Source organism: Cotesia typhae, unplaced genomic scaffold (assembly GCF_013202065.1).
Source record: "Cotesia typhae breed Kobodo isofemale line unplaced genomic scaffold, CoteBio_Ctyphae contig_50, whole genome shotgun sequence".
Lineage (NCBI taxonomy): Eukaryota > Metazoa > Arthropoda > Insecta > Hymenoptera > Braconidae > Cotesia > Cotesia typhae.
The window spans coordinates 1,758,417-1,784,347 of record NW_027423758.1 but is presented as its reverse complement, the minus strand read 5'-3'; the positions used below and the strand labels follow the sequence as shown (position 1 = coordinate 1,784,347).

Sequence of the window (25,931 nt, the reverse complement as noted above, 5' to 3'; positions counted from 1 at the left end):
AGAAAAGAAAAAAAGAGGTGAAAAAAAAATCAGTAAATACAAGTAAAGAGTGCAAAAACAAGAGAAATAGAGAGGTCAAAAATGAAGTGAATAAAGTAAATAAAAAAAAGATAAGGGTAAAAAAAAATAATAGTAAGTTCAACAAAAAAAGAGAGTGTAAAGGCAATAAAAAGAGAAGCAACGAAAAAAAAGATAGTGATAGTGAAGAAAAAAATTGTAAAGTGATGTGCTGGAATATTGCAGGCACAAAAGATTACAGTGAGATTAATAAACTAGTAGAAAAATATGACGTAGTATCCCTGATTGAGACATGGGTTGAGGAGAAAGACATGGAGAAAGTGAAATGTAGACTGAGTAACGAAATAAAGTGGTGGGGTAAACCAGCAGTCAGAAAAGAAGGGTGTAAAAGAGGTAGAGCGAGCAGCGGACATATAATAGGTATTAAAAAACTATATGAGAAAGAGTGGGAAATAGAGGAATGGAACCACGGGTTTGTGATAAAAAACAATGCGAAGAGTGAAATAATAATAACTGTGTACAACAATGTGGGAATAAATAAAATAGAAAAAGAGATAAAAAACTTAGTAAGAAAGTATGAGTGCAGTCATGAAAAAATAATAGTACTAGGGGACATGAACACGAGAATAGGAAAATTTACGGTGTCGAGTGTAAATGAGAGTGGTGAGAGTCAAAGAAAATCAAAAGACAAGAAATTAAACGTGGAGGGTAAAAAACTATTAAAGATGTGCGATGAATTAGGACTAAAAATATTAAATGGCGCGACTAATGGTGATAGAAAAGGTGAAGTGACCTTTATAGGTGGTAAAAACGAGGACTGCTGCTCAGTATTAGATCTAGCTCTAATATTAGACAGAGGAGAAAATGAAAGTATAAAGGAATTTAGAGTTGTAAAAAGAATTGAGTCAGACCATCTACCAATTCATGTAATAATAAGAAGAAAAAGCGTCGAAGAAAGCGAAAAAGAGGTAAATATACAAAAAGGATTGACGAAAATCACAGAAGCAAGATTAAAATGGAAAAAAGATAAAGTAATAGAATATATGGAGCAGGCATACAACAAATGGAGCGAGAAAAAAGAGGCAAAAGAAGAACTAGAGTAGACAGATGTGAAAGAAATAATATATGAAGCAGCAAAAACAACAAAAATGAGCATAAAATCAAGAAATGTAAAAGGATGGAGCAATAAAAGAAGGGAATGATTTAACGAAGAATGTAAAACAAAAAGAGAAAAAGTATGGAAAAAATTAAAGAAGATGCTCAAAGAAAATGAAAATATTGAGATAAAAAAAGAATATTCAGAAGCAAAGAGAGAGTACAAAAAAACAATCAAAGAAGCGAAAGAAAATTGGTGGCAGGAGAAAAAGAAAGAAATAGACAAAGCAAAAGATATGAGCAAATGGTGGGAGGCGGTGAACAAATTCAGAAAGAAGAGATAGAAAAAATAAACGGCGACAGATGGGTAAAACACTTCTCGGAGCTATTAAATAATAAAGAAGAGAAAAGCAATGAAAACATAGACAAAAACGTAGATGCAGAAGAAGAAATTGGCATTGATGATGAAGATATCAACACAGAGTTCAGCAGAAGAGAATTAATGAGAGCTATAAAAAAACTTGGAAACAACAAAGCACCTGGAGAGGATGGAATAGCGGCGGAATTTATAAAAAAACCTACCAAGAGAAATAAACGAGGACATAAGAATAATAATAAATAAAATGTGGAATGAAAGTAACATACAAGCAGGATGGGAAAAAGCAAGAATTGTTACAATACATAAAGCAGGAGATGTAAATGTAACAGAGAATTATAGAGGAATCTCACTTTTGGACATAGGTTATAAAATATTAACAGCAATGATGGCAGAAAGGATAATGAATTGGACGGATAGAGAGGGAAAAATGAAGGAAAGCCAAGCAGGATTTCATAAACGAAGAGGAACAAGAGATCACATATTTACACTAAATGCACTAATAAACAATAAGTTAAAAAGTAAGAAGAAACTGTATACGTGTTTTATAGACTTAAGACAAGCATTTGATACGGTAGATAGAGAGATATTAATGAAGAAGTTAAAAAATATAGGAATTGGAGGAAAAATGTACAAGATGATAAATGTGATATATGGAAAAACAACATGTGAAGTAACAATAAATGGAGCGAAAACAAAAGAATTCGAAGTAAATCAGGGAGTGAGGCAAGGATGTGCATTAAGCGCAGTGCTATTCAATATTTTCATAGACGATATGGAGGACGGAATGATAAAAAAAAATATTGGAGGTACAGTGATGGGAAAAACAAAAATCTTTATATTAAAATATGCGGATGATGGAGTAATTAATAATAATAAGAGTAAAATAACTTAAAGATTTTTATGACATTTTTTTTCGAAAAACTTAAACTTAAAGTTTTTCGATAGCAGTCAAATGAAAAAATATTTATGCAGAAGAGTTGAAAGTCAAATTTCAATAAAATTTTTAAGCACTCACCGTTGAATTGTCTCCAACGTTCCCTCGATTTCCTTAGGGTAGACGATACCAAATACATAATTAGAAACCAAAATTTAAAAAGTTATTTACTTAATCAATATTAAAATAAATTTATTCATTTGTCCTTAGTGAAACACATGTTTTTCTTTTTAACTAAGACCGTAATATTTGGTTATACTGCACATAGTAAAATGAGGAGTCCTTTGTCAACTCAAGTACCTAACTCAAGAAGTCATAAAATCAAGCCTATACAGGCTTTCTTGTTCTGGCTGCACAAATGTACCTTAAATATGTTTTTCACATTTAAAAACTAATAAAATAAAATACGTTATTTTTCTAAAATGAATATTTTTATGAACAAAATATCTAGAATAAAAAATTAAAAGTTTATAACTGAGTTTTTTTTTGCTCAAAGAATCTAACAGACTCGCCCACCAACTTTGGACCCATTTTTTTCAGAAAAAAGTTTGTCATCAGAAAAAATTAATATTGTTTTTTTTATATACAGGATTTGAAATGAATTTTAAATATTTGCAGATTTTGTTGAATCGCTCAAAATAAGTCGGAATTCTAAAAAATGTTATTGAATTTAAATAATTCAATGAAAATTAAGCAAATCGAAATTATTGATCCTGAAAAAAAAATCGAAATTACATAATGAAATATTTTTGCATAATTTAATTTAAGTTTTTAGATAATTCTTTGTTATGAAAAGAATTTTTAATATCTCCATTGTAATAAATAAATAAATAAATTTTCGGTACATTTTTTTTTGTAATTTTTCTTCTCGGAAATAAAATTCCAAGAAACGTTTGTTAATATGAAAAGTTTTCTATAAAATCTCAGCAAATAGTCTCGTACAATTGCTGAGATCATTGAAAAAATAAAAAATTTTCGACAAAATTACAATTCACAAAGTAATTGTACAATCGAAAATTGAATAATACAAAAAAAGTATTAAATTTTTAAAGTCGTCATTGTAATTTATATAAAAACTTTAGTTCGTGAAAACCAAAAAAATTCTAGTAAATAAAATTATAAAAAATGTTTGCAAATATAAGACATTTTTAAAGTAATTCAGCAAACAGTCTTGTAAAATTACCACACACATTAAAAAAAATAATAATTGTTGGTGAAATTATAATTCATGATATAATTTTACAATCAAAATTTGAATATTACAAAGAAAATTACTAAATTTTCAATGACCCTATTGTAATTTCTATTACAACTTTCTTTTGTGATTTTATAAAAATTTCTAGTAAACCAAATTACAAATAATGTTTGTAAATCTAAAATTTTTTTCATGAAATTCGACAAACAGTTCTGTAAAATTACAATACAAGTAGGATTTTTACATTAAGATTGTAAAATTACAACACATCCTACTAAGTTTCTTGACATCTTTTGGAAAATTACTAGAATTGTTTCATAATTTCGCAGTGGTAAACATCGATTTGTAATTTTACTCAACCTTTGTTTTGTAAAATGATTGTAATTTTACAAACATTTTTAACAGTGTAGTGAGCATGCGCACGAAAGAGTTAGAATAATTAAGAAAAGAAAAATTTCATCTAATGTATAGGTGTAAAATAAAAAAAAAAAAAAAAAAAAAAAAAAAAAAAAAAAAGAGTATGGACACAGTGATATCTTTGGTGCACAGAAATAGCATAATTAAAAATTATAGTATAATCTAAATGACAAAATAAAAAAAGTGTACCAAAAAAGAAGTAGAAAATATTAAATATAAGATATTATATGTAAAAATTTTGTAAAACACAATATTAAGTGATACAAATAAAACCTATTTATTTATTTATTTATTTATTAGTCTTCATTAATTGCTGTACTTTTAAGCATAATGATCCTCACGATCAGCTCCGACACCGTCTCCATCCTCCAAGCTTGAGAAGTTGAGGAAGTGTCCGGGTCTGTGGATTTCATGATAGAATTCTTTCGGATTTGCTAGCTGTAATTCGTACTTCATATTCGGAGAATGTTTAACGCCTGAAACAGTCAATAGATAAAAATTAATTTTTAATTATAATTGTGAAATTAAAATATTGATACTTTTTTTTTTTAGTTTAAATTTTTAGTCAGATTAGCGCTTGATCCTGCCGTGACACGCTCACAGCCTTGTTAAAAACAAGCCACGAGTCACATCACAGCAGCCAACTCACATGTCGATTGGTTTCAGGACCCCTACGCTTGTCATCATTTTTACTATTAATTTTTTGGTAATTATTTACAAGTAGGGTCAATCCTTGATAGCCCAAGTTAATTTTTTTTTATTTTTTTTTTTTCCATTAAATTGATTTTTTTTTATATATATATGTCAAAAACATAAAAAAAAATAAAATATAAATTTTGTCCAAAAATATGAGCCAAAATTTTTTCCAATTTTTCAAGACAAAAAAGCTATCTAATTTTTTTTTTTACGACATTTTTTATCATAAATGCGCCATAAAAACAAGCAGAATCAAAAAAAATTTTTAAATGTTTATTTTTCACCTAGATATGGCCAAAAATAAGTTGGACCTCTCTTGTAAATAATTACCGAATAAATTTTTATAATTTTATAAATTATAATAATTTATTTTAATTTTATAAATTAAAATAAACAAATAAATATAAAAAATCTTACCCATAAAATTGTAGTTCCAAGATCCTTGACTAGGAACCATAAAGAATCCAAGAAATCTATCCGAAAGTAGCATCTGTACTTTTTCATAATGGCTGGGCAAATATCCTTTCGGATTATTTCCTTTATCAGTGTTCTGTTTTCCCCACTCGAATCCGCTGGGTGTAAGCTTGTAAGCCGTGAGGGAACATGAACCAGGTGTGAAGCTGCAAGTGATAACGATAGTCTTTTCTCCATCCCAAACTGGATTATCAGCCATAATTTTAGCGTGTGTCGAAATATCTTGTGGAGAGAGCTGCGGAAGTTCATTCGGCTGAGTATGGATCCACCCAAGCGGTTCCATTTCCTTGAGATACTGATGGTTTGGAAGCGAGGTGGGTAGATGAACCGTTTGATGAGTTCCCCATTGCGGAGCCATGACAATACACCGAATTTCTTTTACCTGAGGATTATCTGGCGGGCTGATACCGTACAAGTACCCAGCAATTTGCGCCCGGAGATCCGAAATGGTGACAAATTTTTTAAGGACATTTTTCGGTAAAATATACGTGTAACCAGTTTCTTTGATGTCATCGGAAGAAACATAAATATGATTTGTTCTCAAGTGCAAATTAGTTGCCGAAATAGCTCTTACTCGCCACTCAGTCTTCGAACTGAAGGTCTGAGTTTCATAATTAGACGTTGTGGCTGTTATAATTTCATCACCATGTTTGTTAACAGTTCTCGTGGTGGTGGCAGTCAATTGTGACTGTTCTTTAGTCTGCTTTTCAATTTCAGCAATTTGTTGACGTTGAGCCGACGGCGCGCTTATTTCCATACCCAAAATAATGTCACGTATTTCAGACTGGGTCAGCGAAGCGACATTCACATTGTTTTTTTTACCGTAATCCGCGAGAATAAGATCTTTCAGCTGTACTTCAACCTTGATCCATTCGTCGTCGGTAAGTGATGGCCAGATGTGATGAGGTTCTGTGATAGTTGTTTTATCCGGCTTGAGAACAACTTTTGTCCTTTCCGTGTTAACATGCAGCGCACGTAAAATAAGAATCAGCCTAGAAAAAGCAGTGTAAGAAGAAATTGTTTTAAGCCAGTCGTCATACAGATTAAAGAGTACCATCTGAGGTTCAGTAGCCTTCAGAATAAGGTCACCGAACTTCTCAACCTTCAAACAAGCCTGGAACGGCAGCTGTAATTCCGAGCCCTTGATTACAATGTTTGGAAAATCTAGAAGATGCACTTCAAGAGGGTCCAACATTCCCTTTCGCGTTACAATAATTTGCTTAGGTTGTTCTTCAACTGGCAGCGACCGGATCAAAGCAGCAACTTCCTCAGCGGTTTTCCATTTCGCCAACTGTCCAAGACGTTTCTGTCCAGCCCAGACTGAAGTATGGATTATCTTCAAGAAGAGTTGACCTGTTCGGGGATTAAATATAAAAATAGCTCCGTTGATCGGCTTTGTCGTCAAATTACCCTCGAATGTTTTGTGAATAGTAACTCGGTATACATTTGTGTCGTCAACGAACCAAATAATCTGGTTACTGAACAGCTCTCCGTAGTTTTGCGAGGACAGATACGGCTCAGTAGGCTCTGAAGAGTACAACTGTAAAGCTTTACGTATACGCTCTCGCAGGACATAAAGTGCCGGATTGGCCTTCATTATCTTGGCCATGGCCTGCTGGATGAGTGGCTTGCATCCAGGGAACCAATTACCATACGCACTGTGGAGATTATACGCTAAATCAATAGCGATAAGCAACCCGGTCGGTGATGGATAAATAGACATGTTGTCCGTGGTATAGTCGAGGAATTTAGCACGAGCGTAACGTTCGATATCGTGAGAGTCATAGTCTCCCCACCTCAACTGTACATCGATCCAATATTTTTGTGTCGTAGTGTTATCCATTGAATCCTTGGAGTCCGCGAGCAAGGAAGGCCGTGACACGTTCCACTTGTAAGCTGAAAACAATAATATATCCGCGCAGGATGAGTTCATTTTGTATGACTTTCTCGGGTGAATTGTCTCTTTTTGTACCGTCTCGATTTCCAAGGCGTCCAATTCTTGATCGAATACCTGACAAAGATCCATCACTATCGACTCGTGGACTTTTTGCCACAAGTGAGCTCGGAATATCTGAATCAAGGATATTTTAAGCGTCGGTATTTTACCGTGCATGAAAATACCCGTTAAATCAAGCTGTACTTGAAAACCGACGTAAACATTAGCACGATTTATCGTCGGCGACCACCAGAGCGTGAATCGACGATTTGGTATCTGATTAAGACCCGACCTTTGGGCATTTGTCAGCTTTTTGTACTTCATCGATTCTTCGAAACCTGAGGCTTTCTCCCAGAAGAGACCCTCCCACGTTGGGAAGTAAGTTCCTTTGAAAAGCGTGTGCTCAAGAATTCCCTCGACTCCTCCCAGCGCCTGAATCATGTCTGTACGGTAGTTGTTCAAATTCCACAATTTACCGTCATGACGTTGATGAGTCCACCAGAACGGGTTCTGCTTCAATACCTGGTACTGCTTAAATTCAGTTCTAATTCTCCAACCTTTGTCGTAAGCAAGAGTATGACGGTCTTTCTGAAACAGAGTGTTAATTCTCGGGATACCACGATCCCAACTGTCCTCAAGGTCTTCCAGGGTCAGCCTGCGGTTTTGGGCACTGGCTTCTTGACGTTTCAAAGCATACTCTGCCCACACTCGTTGAGAATCAATAAATTCAGATTCCCACGGCTGGATGTATCGATACAGATTTGGAATCAATTGATCTTCATCGTGGCTCATTCCCGATCGGAAGTGAGTGATTCCGACGTCTGTTTGTTTCGACCAGCGAAGATCTGACTGTGGAATGAGGACGTGGCCCATCGACAACATTCCAAGACCTCCAAGTTCTTTAGGTGTGTAGAAAACAACGGGCGGGAATCTTGAAGGCATTTTAGAGTTCAATCCGATTTTAATACGCGTCTGAATTTTATTTTCACACTTTACTAATAAATCAAGCAACTCTTGGGTATTTACTACAGCCTCTCTGAAGTAAGTCATTAATCCAATGAGCGCAGTGTTCCATTTGTTGACAATTTTAGTAAAAGTTGTTGATCCAGAGGCCATAAGAATCTGTCTCACACGATTGTGGAATCGCTGGAGACTCTCATCATCAACTCTTAAGAAACATTGAGCGGTTCTTTCCTTGGTAATTTCATTTTGCAGATTCCAGACTCCATCACGAGCCGTGGTGTACTCCTCGTGAATTGTCCGACATTTCGGCAAGATACGGCATTCAAATCCGCTCATATTGAAGAGCAAATTCGGGTTATCCTTCGAGTAAACGCTTACAAAGCTGTTTTCCCATTGGATGGTAGTAGTTGACCTCGGGAGACGATTTTTGATGTCCCAAAAAACAGCGCGGCCTAAATTAACATCATGCTTCATTAGACGCATCCTCGCGTCTCTCGGCCAGCATTTTTTGTTGTTATAACCGACGATATTTTCGTTGTTCGGGTCCGGATGCTCAGTCAGGTATCGCTGGATCAAGTCTCTAGCTTCGTCGGCAGAAAATCTGAGAAATAGATGAATCCTGTCGACGTACCGACAGTAAAGACGAATCGGATGAGCTGCTTCAGAAGCAACATCTTGGAAAGTTAAAAAGTCATTGGGCATCTGTGGTGGACCGGCCATCTCGCTGGCTCTCTGTAAACCTAATACCAATAAATCTAAAACAAGACCGTAGTACTGAGCGATAAATGATGCAAATTGCAATCCTCGAATAATCCCGTAACTGTTTGTGTGATTCATATCTTTGTAATTTATAACGACGTTGTTTTTAGCTGTCATGTAATCAGCAATGTTATGATCGACAATCAATCGCAAGACTCTGTTCAAAAGTGTAAGATCAATTTTTTCATACAACTTTTCAAACTTCGACTCCAATAAAACATTGCATTCACCTTCGTTTACGTCCCAAACATCTTGAAGATTATTAATCCCCTGACACCATTTGTAGACAAGCAGTGGTGGAGGCTCTGAGTCTGAGGGCTTTACCCACGGTGGGAAAAGTTTACGTTTATCAGCTTCGTACCACAAATATTGATCCAAGTAAGCATCGGTTATTTTCTCCAAAGGCTCGACGTCATAAACTGGAATCAAATGGCTGTAGAGATCCATAAACTCGATTCCGACTTCTTTAAAGGCTCTCTGAGTGAGCAAGTGACGTTTTATACGCGATAAAGCTTCATGAGGATTATCATACGCCTGCTCGATCAGTCCAAGTTCTTCTCTTTGACTCTGGTTCAACCTGGACTTGACGCTGTAAGCTTCTTTGAGACGCTCGAGGGCAAGAATCAAAAGCTTAGTGTCATGTTTGTACGAAAGAGGTGGGAATGGAATTGGAGCAAATCTTCTTGACTCCAACCAATGGACAGTAGTCGTGTAAATAGCGACTGCTTCCTCTGGAGAAATGTACGGGCCATCTTTCAAGTAATTGTGCTGACGTTCTTGCTCTGCTTTCAAATACAATCTGGTTAATCTTCCAAGATTTTTCTTGCAGACAGTTTTGTCGACAGTGGCACCGCGACGAATTCGCTCACGATTGTAATGAGCTGTATTTGTCCACCAATCGGCCTTCATCTTGACGTACCTCAAAATCATATTTTCTATCGGGATCGGAAGACCTGGTACTTTCCACGGGATGTTGGCCTTCCAACACCGCCAGGCTTCACTCAAATGCTGGAGAATTGTCCTAGCTTTATTCTGCTTTATTCCTTCAGGCATCATGTCGACGATGTCATGCATCACTGATGCACGGAGCTCAAGATCAAAGTGAGACTCGACTCGCTGTTTGGTCACTGTCTTCGCAACACCTTTCGAGTGTCGACCTTCAAATTGTCGGGACAGTAAATTACCCAACCATCGTTCCAACAGTGGCGTGATTCCTCGCATGAAAAAGAGCCAAACTCGCCATCCTGGGGCCCAGAATCCACATCCTGGACCTTTACCTACTGGTCCTGTGTTAAAACGATAGTAAATTAAATGCTTCAAGTCCTTACACATTCGAATTTGTCTCATAAGTTTGTACTTGTATCGGTACATTCCTGTGAGTTGACCCACATGAGCAAAAATATACTGCAGTCCATCGGCAAGTTGGAAAGCATCGACGTTGTTCAATCGATACTGAACATGAGAATCAATAATTAATTTTGTTAATCGTAAAATTTCTCGGCATAAATGAAAAGCGTTACCGAAACGCGACTTTTTTCTTTCTTTTGTCGTCAAAGTTTTTACAGGCTTCAAATTAAAGTTGTAGTCAAGATGTAAATAATTTAAATTTTTACGATGAATGAGAAGATTGAGCATGTTGTAACCTTGACGACAGACTTGTAGGCCTGCCTCGACCCAATCAATGGTCGTCGTTTGGAAGAACTTAGTCGCCTTGAAGGATTTAAAGAGGTATCGCCTTTTCTGTGGCTTAGGGTGCCTGTGCTTCAATGCGTTCAAAACAAAATACTTGAGTAATTTTTGATAACTGACACGGACTTTTACAGGTTGACCGGGAGGACAATGCTCGCGGTACCAAGATTTGACAAGAGGAATGTCAATGGCTCTCCTCGTGCGTCCAGATCTTGTATTGAAAGGCCGTGGAGCCCAGAGAAGTGCGATTCCATTGGCTGTGTTGTCTGTATACAGGGGAGTTTCCTGTAAAAACGGTTGTATTTCTTCGTCCAATATGAAGTCTTCATCCTCTTCGATTTGAGGCTCTACTGTCTTCAAAGAGTTTCTGTGAGAAATAGGATTAATAAGAGGGTCGAAGTAGAAAGCTGGTAAATCTGGATCTTCTGTTTTTATATACACGACGTTGGGAGCGTGGTACCTAAAAAAAAAATAAAATATGAAGCTATAAATTTTGTTACTAACTTTGGATCAAAATTAATATTTAAAATATAATTGTTGGTAGCCTCAGCCGTCTCTCTATTGTCTTATTAGATGAACAAATAACAACAACCGTTTTTATCCCACGATTATGTTGAGACAATCTATGCTTATCGATTAATCCCTTATACATACGTGGTTGGATAAATAAAAATTAATTTTTTAATTTATAATTCAGTTATCAAAAAATATTTACCAGGAAAGATGAACAAAGTGTGGCATATTGTTGTAGAGGTAAGGAAATGCAATTCGGTATTCAGTACGAATTGGCTGACGTATGATAATTTTATTGATGTCATTGAATTCATTCCAATCCTCATCCGCAGCATTCGAATCCTTTACAAGCGGCTCGAATTTAGGACCTCCGGGAATTGCCATATTCAGTGCCTTCGCTGTGAAGAAGGATTTTGGATCAAAGAGATAAAAGAAGTTCTGATCCACGAGATCAGTCAGCAAGGAGTTGGCGAGTCGGTATAAAGTCGCCATTTGAGGGAGAGACAGGTTCCATTTTCTGTAGGTTGGTCCGTTGATAAATCTGAAATCGGATGATAATTAACTATTAATATGTTGTAGTCACTGAGCTTTAAATTAAATTTATATGATGGAGAATTTTTAGTCAGATTAGCGCTTGATCCTGCCGTGACACGCTCACAGCCTTGTTAAAAACAAGCCACGAGTCACATCACAGCAGCCAACTCACATGTAGGTTGGTTTCAGGACCCCTACGCTTGTCATCATTTTTACAATTAATTTTTTAACAAGTCACATCTTTGATTCTGACTCATCAACTCTTTGAAGGGAAAAATTATTATCATTAAATAGAATTTTTTAGCAGAAGCTTAGTTTGGGCATTTCCGCTGAAAATTCAAAATTTGGCCGGAAGTGCCCAATTAAATTTGCTGTTAAAAATTATATGAAAATCAAATAAATCCTCTCCCCCCAAAATATCTCAGGAAATGCCCAAACACAGCCCCTGTTAAAAGCGTAACTCAAAATTCCAATTTAAAAGGTCATTCACGGAAGTTACATTTTGACACACCCTATTATAGATATGCAAAAAAGACTATTCACTGTTAATGAATTTAATCATTTTGTATTGTAATTAAATTACACTGAATTAGACGGCAATTTTAAATAGGCTATTACTCAAAATCATACTGAAGCGAATGAAAAAAAAAAAAAAAATGGACTCAAAAAGTGAAGTTTTTTGGGCGTTATCGCGACCATATACATCATTGGCACATGCAGACAACCTGACATCTACTGAAATATTTGTTCAAAACGGTTTTTTTTTATATTATCTAGAAAAAATAATGTTTTTTAATGTATCTGGTGTCATGATAAAGTGTTATTGTTGATATTGAATAAGAAACTTACTTAGTACCAACAAGAGGCTTGTGTTCGTAGAACCAGTCAGCAACAGGTTTGTCGTCTTCAGAATCAAGGTCAATTTGAATAGCTTCCAGAGGCTCGACATCCAAAATATTATCGGCGTAATCAAGCGGAGGTTCTTCATCGTCAAAAGGCGGAAACCTCATTCTCTTGAAGTGTCGTCGGTCGCGCTTCTCTCGTCTCATCATGATCCACATGGTACCCCACTGAGCAATATAAACCGGCTCGATCACCCAAGGAATTTCATTGACAAATGTAATGGCTCCAGTAATGTGATAGAGAACTTTGACGTCTCTAATTTGTTCCCAGGGCATCGGCATGTTTTCCAAAAGCTTCATCACTGCATGGGGCATGTATTTAAGCGAGCCCAAGTATACACGCTTGTCATGCCGATATTTTCTGCTACTCATATCTCCATGGTCGCGAATTATTTTTCTGATGTGCTCCGGAGGCATGTCTTCTTTTTGCGCATCCACAAAACCAAACTTTCTTTTTTCCGCGAAACGTTTTGATTGCAATTGTTGCCATTTTTGCGCTTTTTCCTGTAATTTTTCTTCGGATAAAACTTCTGGCTGTTTTGGCATCTGAGGAAGCGGAGGGCCCGCGGCCATCGCTTGCACATGTACATGATGGGCTGCTTGGGCCGCTGCTTGTGCGTGTGCTTGTGCTGCTGCTAATTGGGCATGGGCTTGCTGCTGGGCCAGCATCGTCGCCCATGGGTTAGGCCCCAGCAGATACGGCGGTATCGACATTTTATTTTTTCTTTCTAACAAATAAATTATTTACATTAGAATTGTTGAAAAAAATTTTTTTTAAAACAAAAGCGTAAACGCCGACAATAGTTAGGTTATGGCTCAATAGAGAATTATTTTTCAATCAATTAAAAACTCAACAAAAATATTTTACAGTTTTTTAATAAATAAAAAAATTTTTAAAACTTACGATTGAAAAAATATTATAATTTTTTAGTAAAGAAATCCAAGATAGTAAAATAACTTATTTTAATTATAATTTTTTTTTGTTGCAGACATCTTGAGGTAAAATAACGTCTATATATACGCGTCTGCTTCTAATTGCGTTAAATGCCGAATACCATAATCCCGTGAGAAGTGCTGCCACACGCGGGAAAATGATTAATTAAAAAAAAAAAAAAGAAGAACTCTACAGCGCCTCTAGCGGCCAAATAAATTTTCAACTGCAACAAATAAACAAATATTTTGATAATTGACATTTTAAAAATTTTTTTAACAAATCAATTACAATAAAAAAAGCTTCTAAAAATTTTCACTTGTAATTTTTATTAATTTTCACACGTGAAACTTTTTAATTAATTTTTTTTAGTAATAATTTAATTGCTATATAATTCTAAAAAAATTTTTAATGTCTGTCAACTTCAGTGTCATTGACTTCTGGAATTCCAAGCTTAATTTTGGATAAATGTGAACTTTTATTGTACATTTAATTGTATGTATAATTTAATTTTAATTAGAAAAATTATTCAAACTTAAAAAAAAGAACCGCGTTAATCATAAGACAGACTCATGCGCAATACAAGTTTACTTAATGTCAATTGTGATAACTATTTTTTTATTATTGTTCAATCAAAATAAACAGAAGGCGATAGAAATGTCAACCGTGAATAAATTATCAGATTAAAATTTTAATTATTTGCTGCGTACTTGAACACTTACATAAAGTCGCTCAATGATATTTGCAAAATGTTTTTCTACACAATTATCGGTGGGTACGTTCTTACATCTATTATTTTGTTTAAATACCCGAGACTTTTGCACAAAAAAAAGAACATTAAATTCACTTGTCAACATATAAGTCATCGAGGAGGTAAGTAATGCTTTTATTATTTTTCATGGTGACAATTTTTATTTTTATTAATAATTCTATGATTTTAGGAGCTGGAGAGAGCTATGAAAATACTATGGCTGCATTTAGAAGGTTGAGTAAAATTAAATTGAATGGCTTGGAAATTTTAATAATTTTTTTTAATTACAGGGCAGTGGCGATTGGCACGCAAATGTTGGAACTGGACTGTCAGTTGACCAAAGATGGACAAGTTATTGTTTCGCATGATCAGAATTTATTGAGGAGTACTGGAGTTGATAAAAATGTCTCCCAAGTCAATTATAAAGATTTACCTATTTTAAAACCAACATTGCCAATAGATTTTAATCCAGGTATCATTTTTTATCTGTTTTATTATGATACTAAATTTAAAAAACATCTAAAAAATTTTTACATTTTTATAATAATTAAATAATGAAAAAATGGTAAATATTTACAAGTGGGGTCAACGATTTTAATTTTCATTTTTTTGAATGAAATTTCTATTCGATTTTATTGATATATTTTTTTTTGAAAAATACACAAAAAAAAGGTACAATTGAAAAAAAAAAAGTTGATTTGCAGTTTTGACAAATTTACAAAAAATTTTTTAATTTTTTAGAAAATTGTAATATTCAGCTTTTTTCTTTTTTTTTAATAGTTTTTTTTTTTTTTATGTTCTTTCCAAAAAAATATATATCAAAAAAACGAAAAAATATAAATTTCATCCAAAAAAAAGAGAGCCAAATTTTTTCCAAAAGAATAAAAAAATTAAATTATCACAGATCAAGATTTCAAAACTATTTGTTTATTTTTTATTTTACATTGCTTTATAAAAATACAAATATGGAATGTAGGATTTAATTTTATATTGATTTTTGAGAAGTAGTTAAAAATCTAGTTACTATAAAATTTTAATATTTAATTACAATAATGTAAATAATTATATGATTATGGATTTTGCTTGTAGAATAATTTAAAGTTTTTTTTCACTGAATTTAAATTACAATAATTATTTATAAAAATCATTTGTTCATTTATTTGTGACAAATTTTTTTTGTAATTTAATTGAAAAATTAAATTTTTCAATTATTTCTTTAAAATATTTATCTAAAAGTCTAATATTAAATATTATAATTATAAATTGAATTTCAAAAATAGTTAAAAGTTTGATTGTATTTAATACACATCATTATTGCAAATTTTTTTAGTTTGTTAAACTATATTTAAATAATTAAGACTGTTATAATATGAATATTAAATTTAAATAAATTAATATAAAATACTTTGAAGTTAAATAAAAATTAGCATCTAATTAATAATTTTTTGAATTTTACAGAAGTTGAATTCGTCGGATCTGGAAAACCAGAGGAACGTAAAATTCCTTTGCTGAAAGACGTATTCGAAGAATTCCCGAACTTTCCAGTAAATATTGATATAAAAATGAACGATGATAAATTAATAGAAAAAGTATCAGAGTTAATAAAACTCTACAACCGACATGAGTACACAGTGTGGGGTAATTTCAATGACGAAATTACCAACAAGTGTTACAAAGCTGTAAGTTTAACTTAGACTAAAAAGTAAAAAAATTGAATTTTTTATACCGCTAAAGTAGCTAAAAATTATTTATATAATTCTGTTATTATAGAATCCTAGTATCAACTTGCTATTTTCAATGCGCCGTGTCATTCTTCTTATTTTATTTATGTACACAGGGCTTTTGCCTTTTATACCGCTTAAAGAGAGCCATTTAGAAATATTTTTACCTTCTATTTATTTGAGGTGAATTTGCAAATTATTAGCTTTTAATTTTCACCTTTAATTATTTTATAATAAACCTGTTTTTATTTTTAGACGAAGATCCACTCCAGTAGCATCATTTTTATCCTACGAAAAAATAATTTGTCGTAGTATAGATTTGTTACTGATGAGGCCTTGTTTGTTTAATCACTTAAAAGCTCGAGGAATTCAAGTAAATTATTCACTAGCCGACTATTGATCAACAGAAGTAATTAATTTTTAATATTTTCAGGTTTATTTCTGGGTCTTGAATTCAGAAGAAGAGTTCCAGCAAGCCTTTGAACTTGGAGCTACCGGGGTGATGACAGATTACCCCAAAAAGTTAAAAAAATTTTTGGAAAAAAGAACCAATCCTTGAGTAAATGCACAGAGTTAATACACCACCAAGTATTTCAATCCACTGCAGCATTTACAATTATATTATCCATTTTAAGCTACTTTCAGTCTTGTATTTAATTTCAATTTTTTTTCTATTCAGTGGATAAATGCACAATATTTATGACCTGAAAAAAAAAAAAAAAAAAAAAAAAACTGAAACAAATAAGTATCATACCAAAGACTGTTTATTTATGTTAATTATGAATATTAAAATTATCAAAAATTATAAACAGTACAAAAATAAATTTACGTACATTAAAACTGAGCGATCATTGCAATAATAGAGCAAAATAATAAGCATTCTTCCAGGTACAATTGTAAAAATAATTACTGATTCCTCTCCGACTCACTGGTTCCATGTCCGCACCTATGGAAGACCTTCTCCGTCGAAGTTTCATCTCCATTGTCTTCAAGTTTCAACGTGTAGTAGTAAACATTTTCATGACAATAAGCACATTTGGATCTCGACGGATGATTTTTGTTAAAGTGTTTTTCAATTTCTGAGAGACTGCTGACAATTTTCACTTTGCAGTCCTCGCAGAAAGCGCTCGTTCGGTCTCGAAATCTTTCATGAATTGAGTCCGTTACCATCCGACCGTTTATTTCTCCTGGTTTGTTACTTTCAGACATTATTAATTTTATTTTAATAATTAATTACTTCCAGGCTTTAAATATGTCTACCTGTTGACAAAATTATATTTGTTACTGCGGTAAATGAGATGGAAAAAACTTAAAATTAATTACCAACTATTGACTTCAATAATCTTTTGAATTGACAGTCATTAATTGTCATACAACAATTAAAATTTTAATTTAAGCAATTTAAAAAAAAAAAAAAAATTCATAACACATTTTGATTAAATGACATCGGTAAGTTTATGTCAAAAAATTATAATGAAATCATGATATTTGATCGTTTTTAGTATTTTTTTTTTTTTTGAACAAATAAATTTTTTAAATTATTTTTTAATATTTAAATTATTTGTTAAATAAAATTAAAAAATAGTTAAGCGTCTGCTGATTTTACTCTTGTTAAAATAATGTAACTTTTGATTATTTTCAATTCATTAATTTATTACTTATAAAATGTCACTAAAGTTAGCAGTCACTTGATCATTTTTTAATCTTATTTAACAAAAAAATTTTTATAGAAAAATTATTTATAAAAAATTGGATTTTTAATTTTTCAAAATATTTACATGCCAATTTTTTTTTGCCGTAATTTATTTGTTAAAAAAATTCTTAAGATTATTAAATATCTGCTAAATTAATTTTCATACTTATAAATTGTTTATTAAAGAAAGATTTTATATTATTTAAATTTTTAATCATAATTAATATAGTTCAAGAACATTGTTTTAAAATTTTTTTTATTTTTTAGGTAAAAGGGCTTGACATAACCTTATCTTCCATATGCAAATTTTCATAAAATAATAGATAATTGCACTCCAAGTTCATATACCTTTCACTTCCAATCATGAATTAAAGCGCGCTGCTGCCATTGGAATGTTTTTTTTCTGATCAATTGATAATTGACTGAAAAATTTTTAAAAATCAATAAAATACCACCAACTGTATATTTTTCACTGACAATACTGAACTATATATATTTTTTAGCATGCAAAATTACAATAATGAATTATTTAGCTTACATCTACATAAATACTTAAAATGACATTAAAGTTAGCAGTCATTAGAGAATTTTTAAATTTTATTTAACAAAAAAACTAATATTAAAAAATGATTTTAAAAAAATTGGATTTTTAATTTTTTTTAATTTCTAAATGTCAATTTTTTTTTGCCATAATTTTTTTTATTGAAAAAATTATTAAAAAAAAATTAATTGAAAAAATTTCACTTGTAGAAAATTTTTAAAAATTACACATGCAATTTTTTAAAAATGTTTTTTTGTTATAATTGAATAAATCGAAAAAAATAAAAAAATTAAAAACGTCGGCTAACTATAATATTGTAATTTATTTTCATATATTTAAAAAAAAAAAATTAATTGAAATTTGTTCCAGAAATTGAATTTTATTAAATAGTTTGGGAAAAATACAAAAAAGAAAAAAAAACAAATTATTTATATAGGCTTGATCTTGAAGTGAAGTCCAATGAGCGAGAAGACGAGGCACTTGAGATCCTGAACAAGGTAGTAGAAGCATCGGAGTCCTTCAGGGTCTCGGGACTGGTTAACGTCTAGCAGAGAACCGGTCTTGGAAGTGGTGAAAGAAATGTGCTCGTCTCCGATCACAATTTCAAGTTCCTGTCTGCCGACTCTGTCCGGCTGGGGCCAGAGCGAATCGTCTTCCTGCATTATCTCGGAGTCCTGGATGATCCTCTTGAGCTCTTCCATCACGCACTGATGCACGTAAGCTTCTTTCCGGATCATCGTGTCGTTCTTGTAATTCGAGTTGTTGGCATAGCGGAGCTTGCCATCAGGACGGAACTCAAACTCGAGGAATTCGTGTCCGAACTTTCCCTTGTGTCCCACGTAGTACCGTATGTAGAAATCCGTGGACATGTTGGGAATTTTAGTTTGTATTATTTTATTAATTTACACTTTGGTTGGTTTTAACACAAACAAATTTTTTCAGAAAACGTAATGCTTGCTGGTTAACCTGAGTTAACCTATACAATGCAATTACGGTTTACGGTATAGACAATAATAAAAATTTATCAACATTGGAAGATACTTCAGCGCCGTGCGGTGAGAATATTAACTAAAAATTTGGGAAATTATTTTTGAATGTGTTTTATTAAAATTAAATGATGACACTGAAGTTGACAGGCATAAAAATTTTTTTAGATATTTATAGCAATTAAATTATTATAAAAAAATTAAATTAAAAAGTTTCACATGTAAAAATTAATTAAAATTACAAGTGAAAATTTTTAGAAGCAGTTTTTTATTGTAATTAATTTATTTAAAACATTTTTAAAATTAACAGCTGACTGCTAACTTCAGTATTATAATTAAATGACATTAAAGTGAGCAGCTGCTTGATAATTTTTTAATTTTATTTAACAAACAAATCTTTTCTGAAAAAAAATTTTTTAAAAATTGCATTTATAATTTTTTAAAATTTCTAAATCTCAATTTTTTTTCTCATTTAATTTTGCCATAATTTTTTTGTTAAAAAATTTAAAAAATTAATAAATATCTGCTAAATTCTCATGAGAATTAAAGTAGCGGATATTTAATAAATTTTAGAATTTTTTTAAGAAACAAATTAAGGCAAAAAAAAAATAGGAATAAAAAAATTGACTCTTAGAAATTTTAAAAAATTAAAAATGCAATTTTTTTAAAATAATTTTTTGGAAGGAAGTTTTTTATTAAATACAATTAAAAAATTGTAAAATTGTAACTGCTGACTTTCATGTCGTATGAGTTTTTAATGATTTTTTTTTTTTTTTTTTGAAAAAAATTATTACAAACAATTAAAAAAAAAATTTGACAGGTAGAAAATTTAAAAAAACTGTAAGGGCAAATTAAAAAAAAATTATTTTTTATTTATAATTTAATAAATGAAGTAAAAATCAAAAAGTTAAAAATGTCAGCCAAATATATTATTATTGATGGTACTGAAATCAGCTGATGATATCAAAGTTAGCTATCATTTAGCCATTTTTTAATTTTTTTTAACAAATATATTTATTCCGAAAAATTATTTTTTTAAAATTGCTTCATGAATGAAAAAAAAATTTCATTTTAATACTATTAAATTTTAACACTATTAAATTACATTAAATTAAAAATAAGAATTTTTCTAATAATGTTATTAAAATTTGTTTATTTCCAGATAATCATTTATTGATGTAACCTGAACTAATAAATAATAAATAATTCATTTTGAACAAACGACAATTGCATTAAAAGAATGAAAAAGCGCATGAATTATCAACAACTAGTCCGTAAGAATGATTTTTTCCACACACTTTTAAGTATTATATATGTGTCAGCGTATTCACAAGTTACAATTACAGAACCACATTGCGGGAAGAAGTGAGGGGTAAAGAGTTGTACACAGTCGCGTAAGGCATAAGCATGGAGCATATCAACCAATATCATCACAAACGATAAACTATTCAGCGAGCAACCACGCCGTTGATTAATAGATGTGAGAAAAAAAATATATTGTTGTTTGTAAACCGTTTTACGTCGTGTGACGTTAGTCACTTTAAAAATATGATACTGTGGCTGTAGACTAGGAAATATTTTCTTGTATGTATTCTGTATTTAATTAATTGTTTTTATTTTAATATTCTATAGAATTTAAACGGTAGATTACATCTTGTGAATCATTAAATTGTTTTTATGAACATAACTAAATTAATTATTTATATTTATCGTTTTATGTTGGTTATGCAGCAAATATTCCAGCAAAGATACAGCTGTAGTCTGCAGCGGCTCAAGATATCAGTCACGAAAAATATTTATCACCGAAACTATTGTTCCAGTCATATCACAGATTTATTATTATTGCTGAGTGGTCTTTTTAATCAGTATGAATTTGTGTCATTGCGATAGCAAACAGATTATGCTTCGCTTCAACATATAGCACGGGTAATTAATTTTTAATTTATGTTTTTTTTTTTTTTTTTATTTAATTATTATTGGTCTTGTGATTTGTTTATTCAGTCATTGAAATTTTTTTATTGTTATATTTTTTAATTTAAGGTCGTTTAATGATTATTTTTATTTTTAGAGAGAAAATTATTAACTTTAGGAGTGATAAGAAATAATATTATCTTGGAAATTTATTTTGCTAAAATTTCTATTGTTTAAGAAGAATTATTTTAGTATTTAAAAATATCGTAAGCAAAAAAATGTCAAATTATGATAAATTGTTTTGTAAAAAATTAGATAACAGTATCAAATATTTAAAAACTTTTTTTAAATGCAGGTTAAAATTTTTAAAAATATGTTTTGCATTCTTTCACGTTTGTATTCATTCTTTTAATGTTTGTATAACATGATAATTGTTTTTATAAATATTGGAAAATTCTCGGATGATTGTTATTCAAAATATAAAACTATTTCCGATAAATTAAAAAGAATCAAAATTTTTTAATGAAAAATTATAACGTGAAGTTATATAAATTTATAAAAAATTGTTTAAAGATTTAAAAAGTAGGCTTAGATAACATAAAAATAGTTTCATCTCTAAAGTTTTGATGGAGTAAATAAGTAAAGACATGTTATGCATTATCAATACGATAAAGCCATTTGACAGATAAATTAGTAGCACAAGTGATTCAAGCCTTGTACTTTATTAATTTAGTAATTAGAAATAGAACATTTAAAAATTCAAAAGAAGTTAAAAATAGATTTTTGTGTCAACGATTGATTTTAGTTGGTCATAAAAAAATTTTAAGCTATATTCTTAATGACAATTTTATCTTTAGAATATTTGACGTTATAAATTGACAACAGTGTAAATTAGAACAAAAAATCAAAAGTTTTTTATTTTTACACATCCGGGTAGTTAAAAAAAAAAAACAATATATTTGTTTGAATAGCTGTGAATTATTTGCCATTGATACGATATAAAATTTAAAGATAGTATCAGTTTGTAGTGTTAAAAAAAGTAATTATTTAATATACATATAAGTAATTACGCGACATTAAATTTTTTATTTCTGTCATTATGTTACGTAAGTTATTGTGTTCTGAAAAAATTATGTTGACCATTGGTACTGGGAATTTAAATGAATTCTTGGTTAAAATCGCAACAAAAATAATAATAATAGATAATATTAAGAAATATCTTATCAGTAGCGACTTTAAGAACATTTTTATTTTATTTATCTTAAAAAATGCAGGAAAAATTGTTACTTTGTTAATTTTAGTTTTTCTAATTTGAATTAAAAAAGAATTTAATTAAATTTAATTAAAAAAGAAAAGTAATTATAGGTAAGCTAATATATTAATAAATTAACTTTTTTTTTTTTTAGAAAATTAAAATGGTCATTCATAAAAAAATGCAAGAATCTAAAGAATTATTTATCAATAGATGAATTGTGAAGAAAATTATCAGCAAGAAGTTTCAAACCTCTGGATAACTACCTCAGTTGAGTCAACTCAAATATATTGACAAAATGGTTCAGCAAAGGATTCCTGGATTAAATGGTAAGTGGATTAAATTATTATTATTATTATTATTATTATTATTATTTTTAATAAAATAGAAATACAATAATTATAATTTAATTTTTATAATAAAATACTGATGAATATTTAGGTCACTGCGGTGGTCGTCGATTCGTGCTGACGTTAGCAACAGGAATGATCTTCGGATTCTTCTCAGCGTGTCTTTTAATTACTGCTACCAAAGATGTGCCACACATTTTAAACTGGATGCCAGGAAGGTCTAGTCTCAGAGATCCTCATCATTATTCAGAGCTTGATAATGAGGTAAATTATTTATAGCAATATAATAATAATATGATCGCAGGTGGAACTTGAAAAAATAATTAATTTTTTTTTTTTTTATAAATTCAGCTTGGACCAAATGTAGACGTTACTTTCCATGGAAATGACGAAGATTTTCACAAAGGTGAAGACAAAGTTGCTCAAGAAATGGCCAAAAAAGTTCGGGTCCTCTGCTGGGTGATGACGAACCCTAAAAATCATCAAACCAAAGCTAGACATGTGAAAGCGACGTGGGGAAAACGTTGCAATATTCTTTTGTTTATGAGTTCTGCGCCAGGTATTATTTTTTAATTTATTTAAGTTAGTGTTGATGGCTGAGGATTTATTTATCATTTTTTTATTGCAGATTTAACATTGCCAACTGTAGTTTTGTCAGTGAAAGAAGGCCGAGATAATTTATGGGCTAAAACCAAAGAGGCTTTTAAATACGCTTATGAACATTATAAGGACGAAGCCGATTGGTTTATGAAAGCTGATGATGATACGTGAGTCAAGATGTGAATATTTAGAAGTATATAATTGTTTAGTTTCAAGGTCTTAAATATTTTAATTTATGAAAGTGATAGGTATAATTTTTTTTTTTAATGTTTACAAATTTTTTTGGTGATTATTTACAAGTGAAGTCTACCATTTTCATTTTTTTGAACAAAATTTTTTTTGAAAATTTTGATGTATTTTTTTTTTTTGAAAAATTAAAAAACAAAATTAACAATTAAAAAAAAAAAATTGAGTAGTGCAATTTTAATAAATTTTCAAAAAAATTTTATATCACGATTTTTAGTAGACAAAATTTTGGTTAAAATTAAAAGTCTTAAAAGTATTTTTACAAATTTTAATTATCATTATTGTAAATTTTTTGTAAAAAACAATAATTTGAAAATTTAATCTTTAAAAATATTAATTATTCTAATTAAAAATTAAAAAAAAAATCGGGTGACCGTGAAACTAAACAATTATTTAGTACAACAATTGTTAGTTAAAAATCTTTTTTAAAAAGAATCAATTTTCTATAAAATGAATCTCAAAATTCTTAAAAATTTCGGTAATTATTTACAAGTGGGGTCAAGCCTATTTTGGGCCATAACTAAGTGAAAAATTAAAATTAAAAAAATTTTTTTTTCATTCTACTTATTTTTATGGCGGATTTATGGTAAAAAATGTGAAAGAAAAAAAAATAAAGACTTCGATAGCTTTTTTGCTTTCAAAAGTTGGAAAAAATTTTAGCTCATGTTTTTGGATTAAATTTCTATTTTATCTTTTTTTTACAGTTTTGATATATATTTTTTTGAAAAGTACATAAATTGAAAAAATTAAAAAATTGAAAATCACAATTTTTTAAAAAATTTATAAATTTTTTTGAAAATTTGTTGGAATTGTGCTAATCAATTTTTTATTTAAATTATCCATTTTTTTTGTATTTTTCAAAAAAAAAAAAATATCAATAAAATTAAATAAAAATTTCTTTAAAAATAATGAAAATTAAAATCGTTGACCCCACTTATAAATATTTACCAAAATTTCTTATTACAAAATCTAGCATTTAAATAATTATCAATAATAATAATAATCAATAAAAATTACAGGTACGTGATAGTAGAGAATTTACGATACATGCTATCGTCATACAATCCTTTATCTCCATTGTACTTCGGCTGTCGCTTCAAGCCGTTTGTGAAGCAAGGCTACATGAGTGGTGGAGCTGGATATGTCCTCAGTAGAGAGGGCCTAGAAAAATTCATAGAAGAGGCCTTGCCAGACAAGACCAAGTGTCGTCAAGATCCCGGCGGAGCCGAAGACGTTGAGATGGGTAAATGCTTAGAGAATGTCGGGGTGAAAGCGATGGACACGAGAGACCCCCACGGCAGAGGGAGATTTTTCCCGTTTGTGCCAGAGCACCACTTGATTCCCAATCACGTTGACAAAAGCTTCTGGTACTGGAAGTACATTTACTACAATACCAAGGATGGTTTAGATTGTTGCTCAGACAGTGCTGTGTCATTTCATTACGTATCGCCAAATATGATGTATGTTTTGGAGTACTTGATTTATCATTTAAGACCCTACGGTATCACGCACAAGGTTCAGGATACCGAAAGTGTATCCCCATCCGTGAAACCGACTCTTAGCATTACGGAGTCCTAGTCTTTAATTAGTAATTAAAAATAATTATAAGAATCAGTGATTTCAATATACTTTTTCAAAGATGTGAATAGTGAGTTATTGAAAATATAATGCTAGTCAGCTGCTAATATTAATTTTAAGAACTTCACGTACGAGTGATACATTTAAGTACTATTAAACATTTAATCGGGTTTAGAAATATCTTGCGGCACACAGAGCACAATAATTGCTGGAAAAATATTAATTTTAACAATCAAATATTGGCTAATTTTTTATGATAAAAATTAATTAATATTACAGGATGGCGATTTAAATTAATTGACTGTGAAAAAAAATTTTTTTATGAATGCTGACTTGTAAAAAAAAAAAAAAAAAAAAATTGTCTTTAAATAAAAGTAGAATTTTATAAATTCAATAAATTAATATATACCAATATTCTAATTAATAAGATATTAATTGTTGCAAAAAAAAAAAAAAAAAAAAAAAAAAAAAACTTTGTAAATATTTTAAGGATTATTCGAAAATAAGAAATAATTAAAAATCTTTTTGTAGAAAATTGTAAGGGGTATCTTATAAAGTATTGTCAAATTTACGACATTTACCAAAATAATAATGCTCAAAAGTAAAACAGATTTTATCGAAAAAACTTTGTCTTTAGATAAAATTTAGCGTTATCGTTATTTAATCTGATGATAAAAATTTACGAATATTTAATAATTTTAAAAAACTAATCACCATCCTTATAAAATTTTTTGACACTGGTGTAATTGAAAAAAAATTGCACGTATTCCGAAAAAATAAAAATAAACAAAAACACTTACAATTCTGATTAATATATCTATATATATATATATATATATATATATATATATATATATATATATATAT

At 30.5% G+C, this 25,931-nt stretch overlaps 4 protein-coding genes and 1 long non-coding RNA gene across 5 annotated transcripts; 3 read left to right on the top strand and 2 right to left on the bottom strand.

Moving 5' to 3' along the window:
- Positions 1–4,291: 4,291 nt before the first annotated feature.
- On the bottom strand, positions 4,292–13,555 carry Prp8 (pre-mRNA processing factor 8). The gene is made up of 5 exons (XM_074249736.1): positions 13,409–13,555; positions 12,452–13,232; positions 11,271–11,609; positions 5,152–11,015; positions 4,292–4,514 (listed from the first exon to the last, which is right to left on the bottom strand). The coding sequence occupies exons 2-5, from the start codon at positions 13,216–13,218 to the stop codon at positions 4,360–4,362; spliced, it is 7,125 nt and encodes a 2,374-aa protein (XP_074105837.1). The 5' UTR covers positions 13,219–13,232; positions 13,409–13,555; the 3' UTR covers positions 4,292–4,359.
- Positions 13,556–13,722: 167 nt separating this feature from the next.
- On the top strand, positions 13,723–16,747 carry LOC141531776 (lysophospholipase D GDPD1). Its single transcript, XM_074249779.1, has 8 exons — positions 13,723–13,930; positions 14,081–14,308; positions 14,377–14,419; positions 14,477–14,658; positions 15,645–15,865; positions 15,957–16,090; positions 16,163–16,280; positions 16,341–16,747. The coding sequence occupies exons 2-8, from the start codon at positions 14,185–14,187 to the stop codon at positions 16,464–16,466; spliced, it is 948 nt and encodes a 315-aa protein (XP_074105880.1). The 5' UTR covers positions 13,723–13,930; positions 14,081–14,184; the 3' UTR covers positions 16,467–16,747.
- Positions 16,748–16,974: 227 nt separating this feature from the next.
- On the top strand, positions 16,975–18,351 carry LOC141531789 (uncharacterized). The gene is made up of 3 exons (XR_012479983.1): positions 16,975–17,097; positions 17,151–17,356; positions 17,868–18,351. It is a non-coding gene; the product is annotated as an uncharacterized LOC141531789 (long non-coding RNA).
- Positions 18,352–18,444: 93 nt separating this feature from the next.
- Mago (mago, exon junction complex subunit) lies at positions 18,445–19,138 on the bottom strand. The gene has a single exon (XM_074249787.1). It carries the CDS (start codon positions 19,008–19,010, stop codon positions 18,570–18,572), a length of 441 nt encoding a protein of 146 aa, XP_074105888.1. The 5' UTR covers positions 19,011–19,138; the 3' UTR covers positions 18,445–18,569.
- Positions 19,139–20,476: 1,338 nt separating this feature from the next.
- Positions 20,477–25,871, top strand: C1galta (Glycoprotein-N-acetylgalactosamine 3-beta-galactosyltransferase 1). Its single transcript, XM_074249778.1, has 7 exons — positions 20,477–20,711; positions 20,859–21,053; positions 22,445–22,619; positions 22,732–22,904; positions 22,992–23,199; positions 23,269–23,407; positions 24,506–25,871. Exons 3-7 carry the CDS (start codon positions 22,589–22,591, stop codon positions 25,062–25,064), a joined length of 1,110 nt encoding a protein of 369 aa, XP_074105879.1. The 5' UTR covers positions 20,477–20,711; positions 20,859–21,053; positions 22,445–22,588; the 3' UTR covers positions 25,065–25,871.
- Positions 25,872–25,931: the final 60 nt, after the last annotated feature.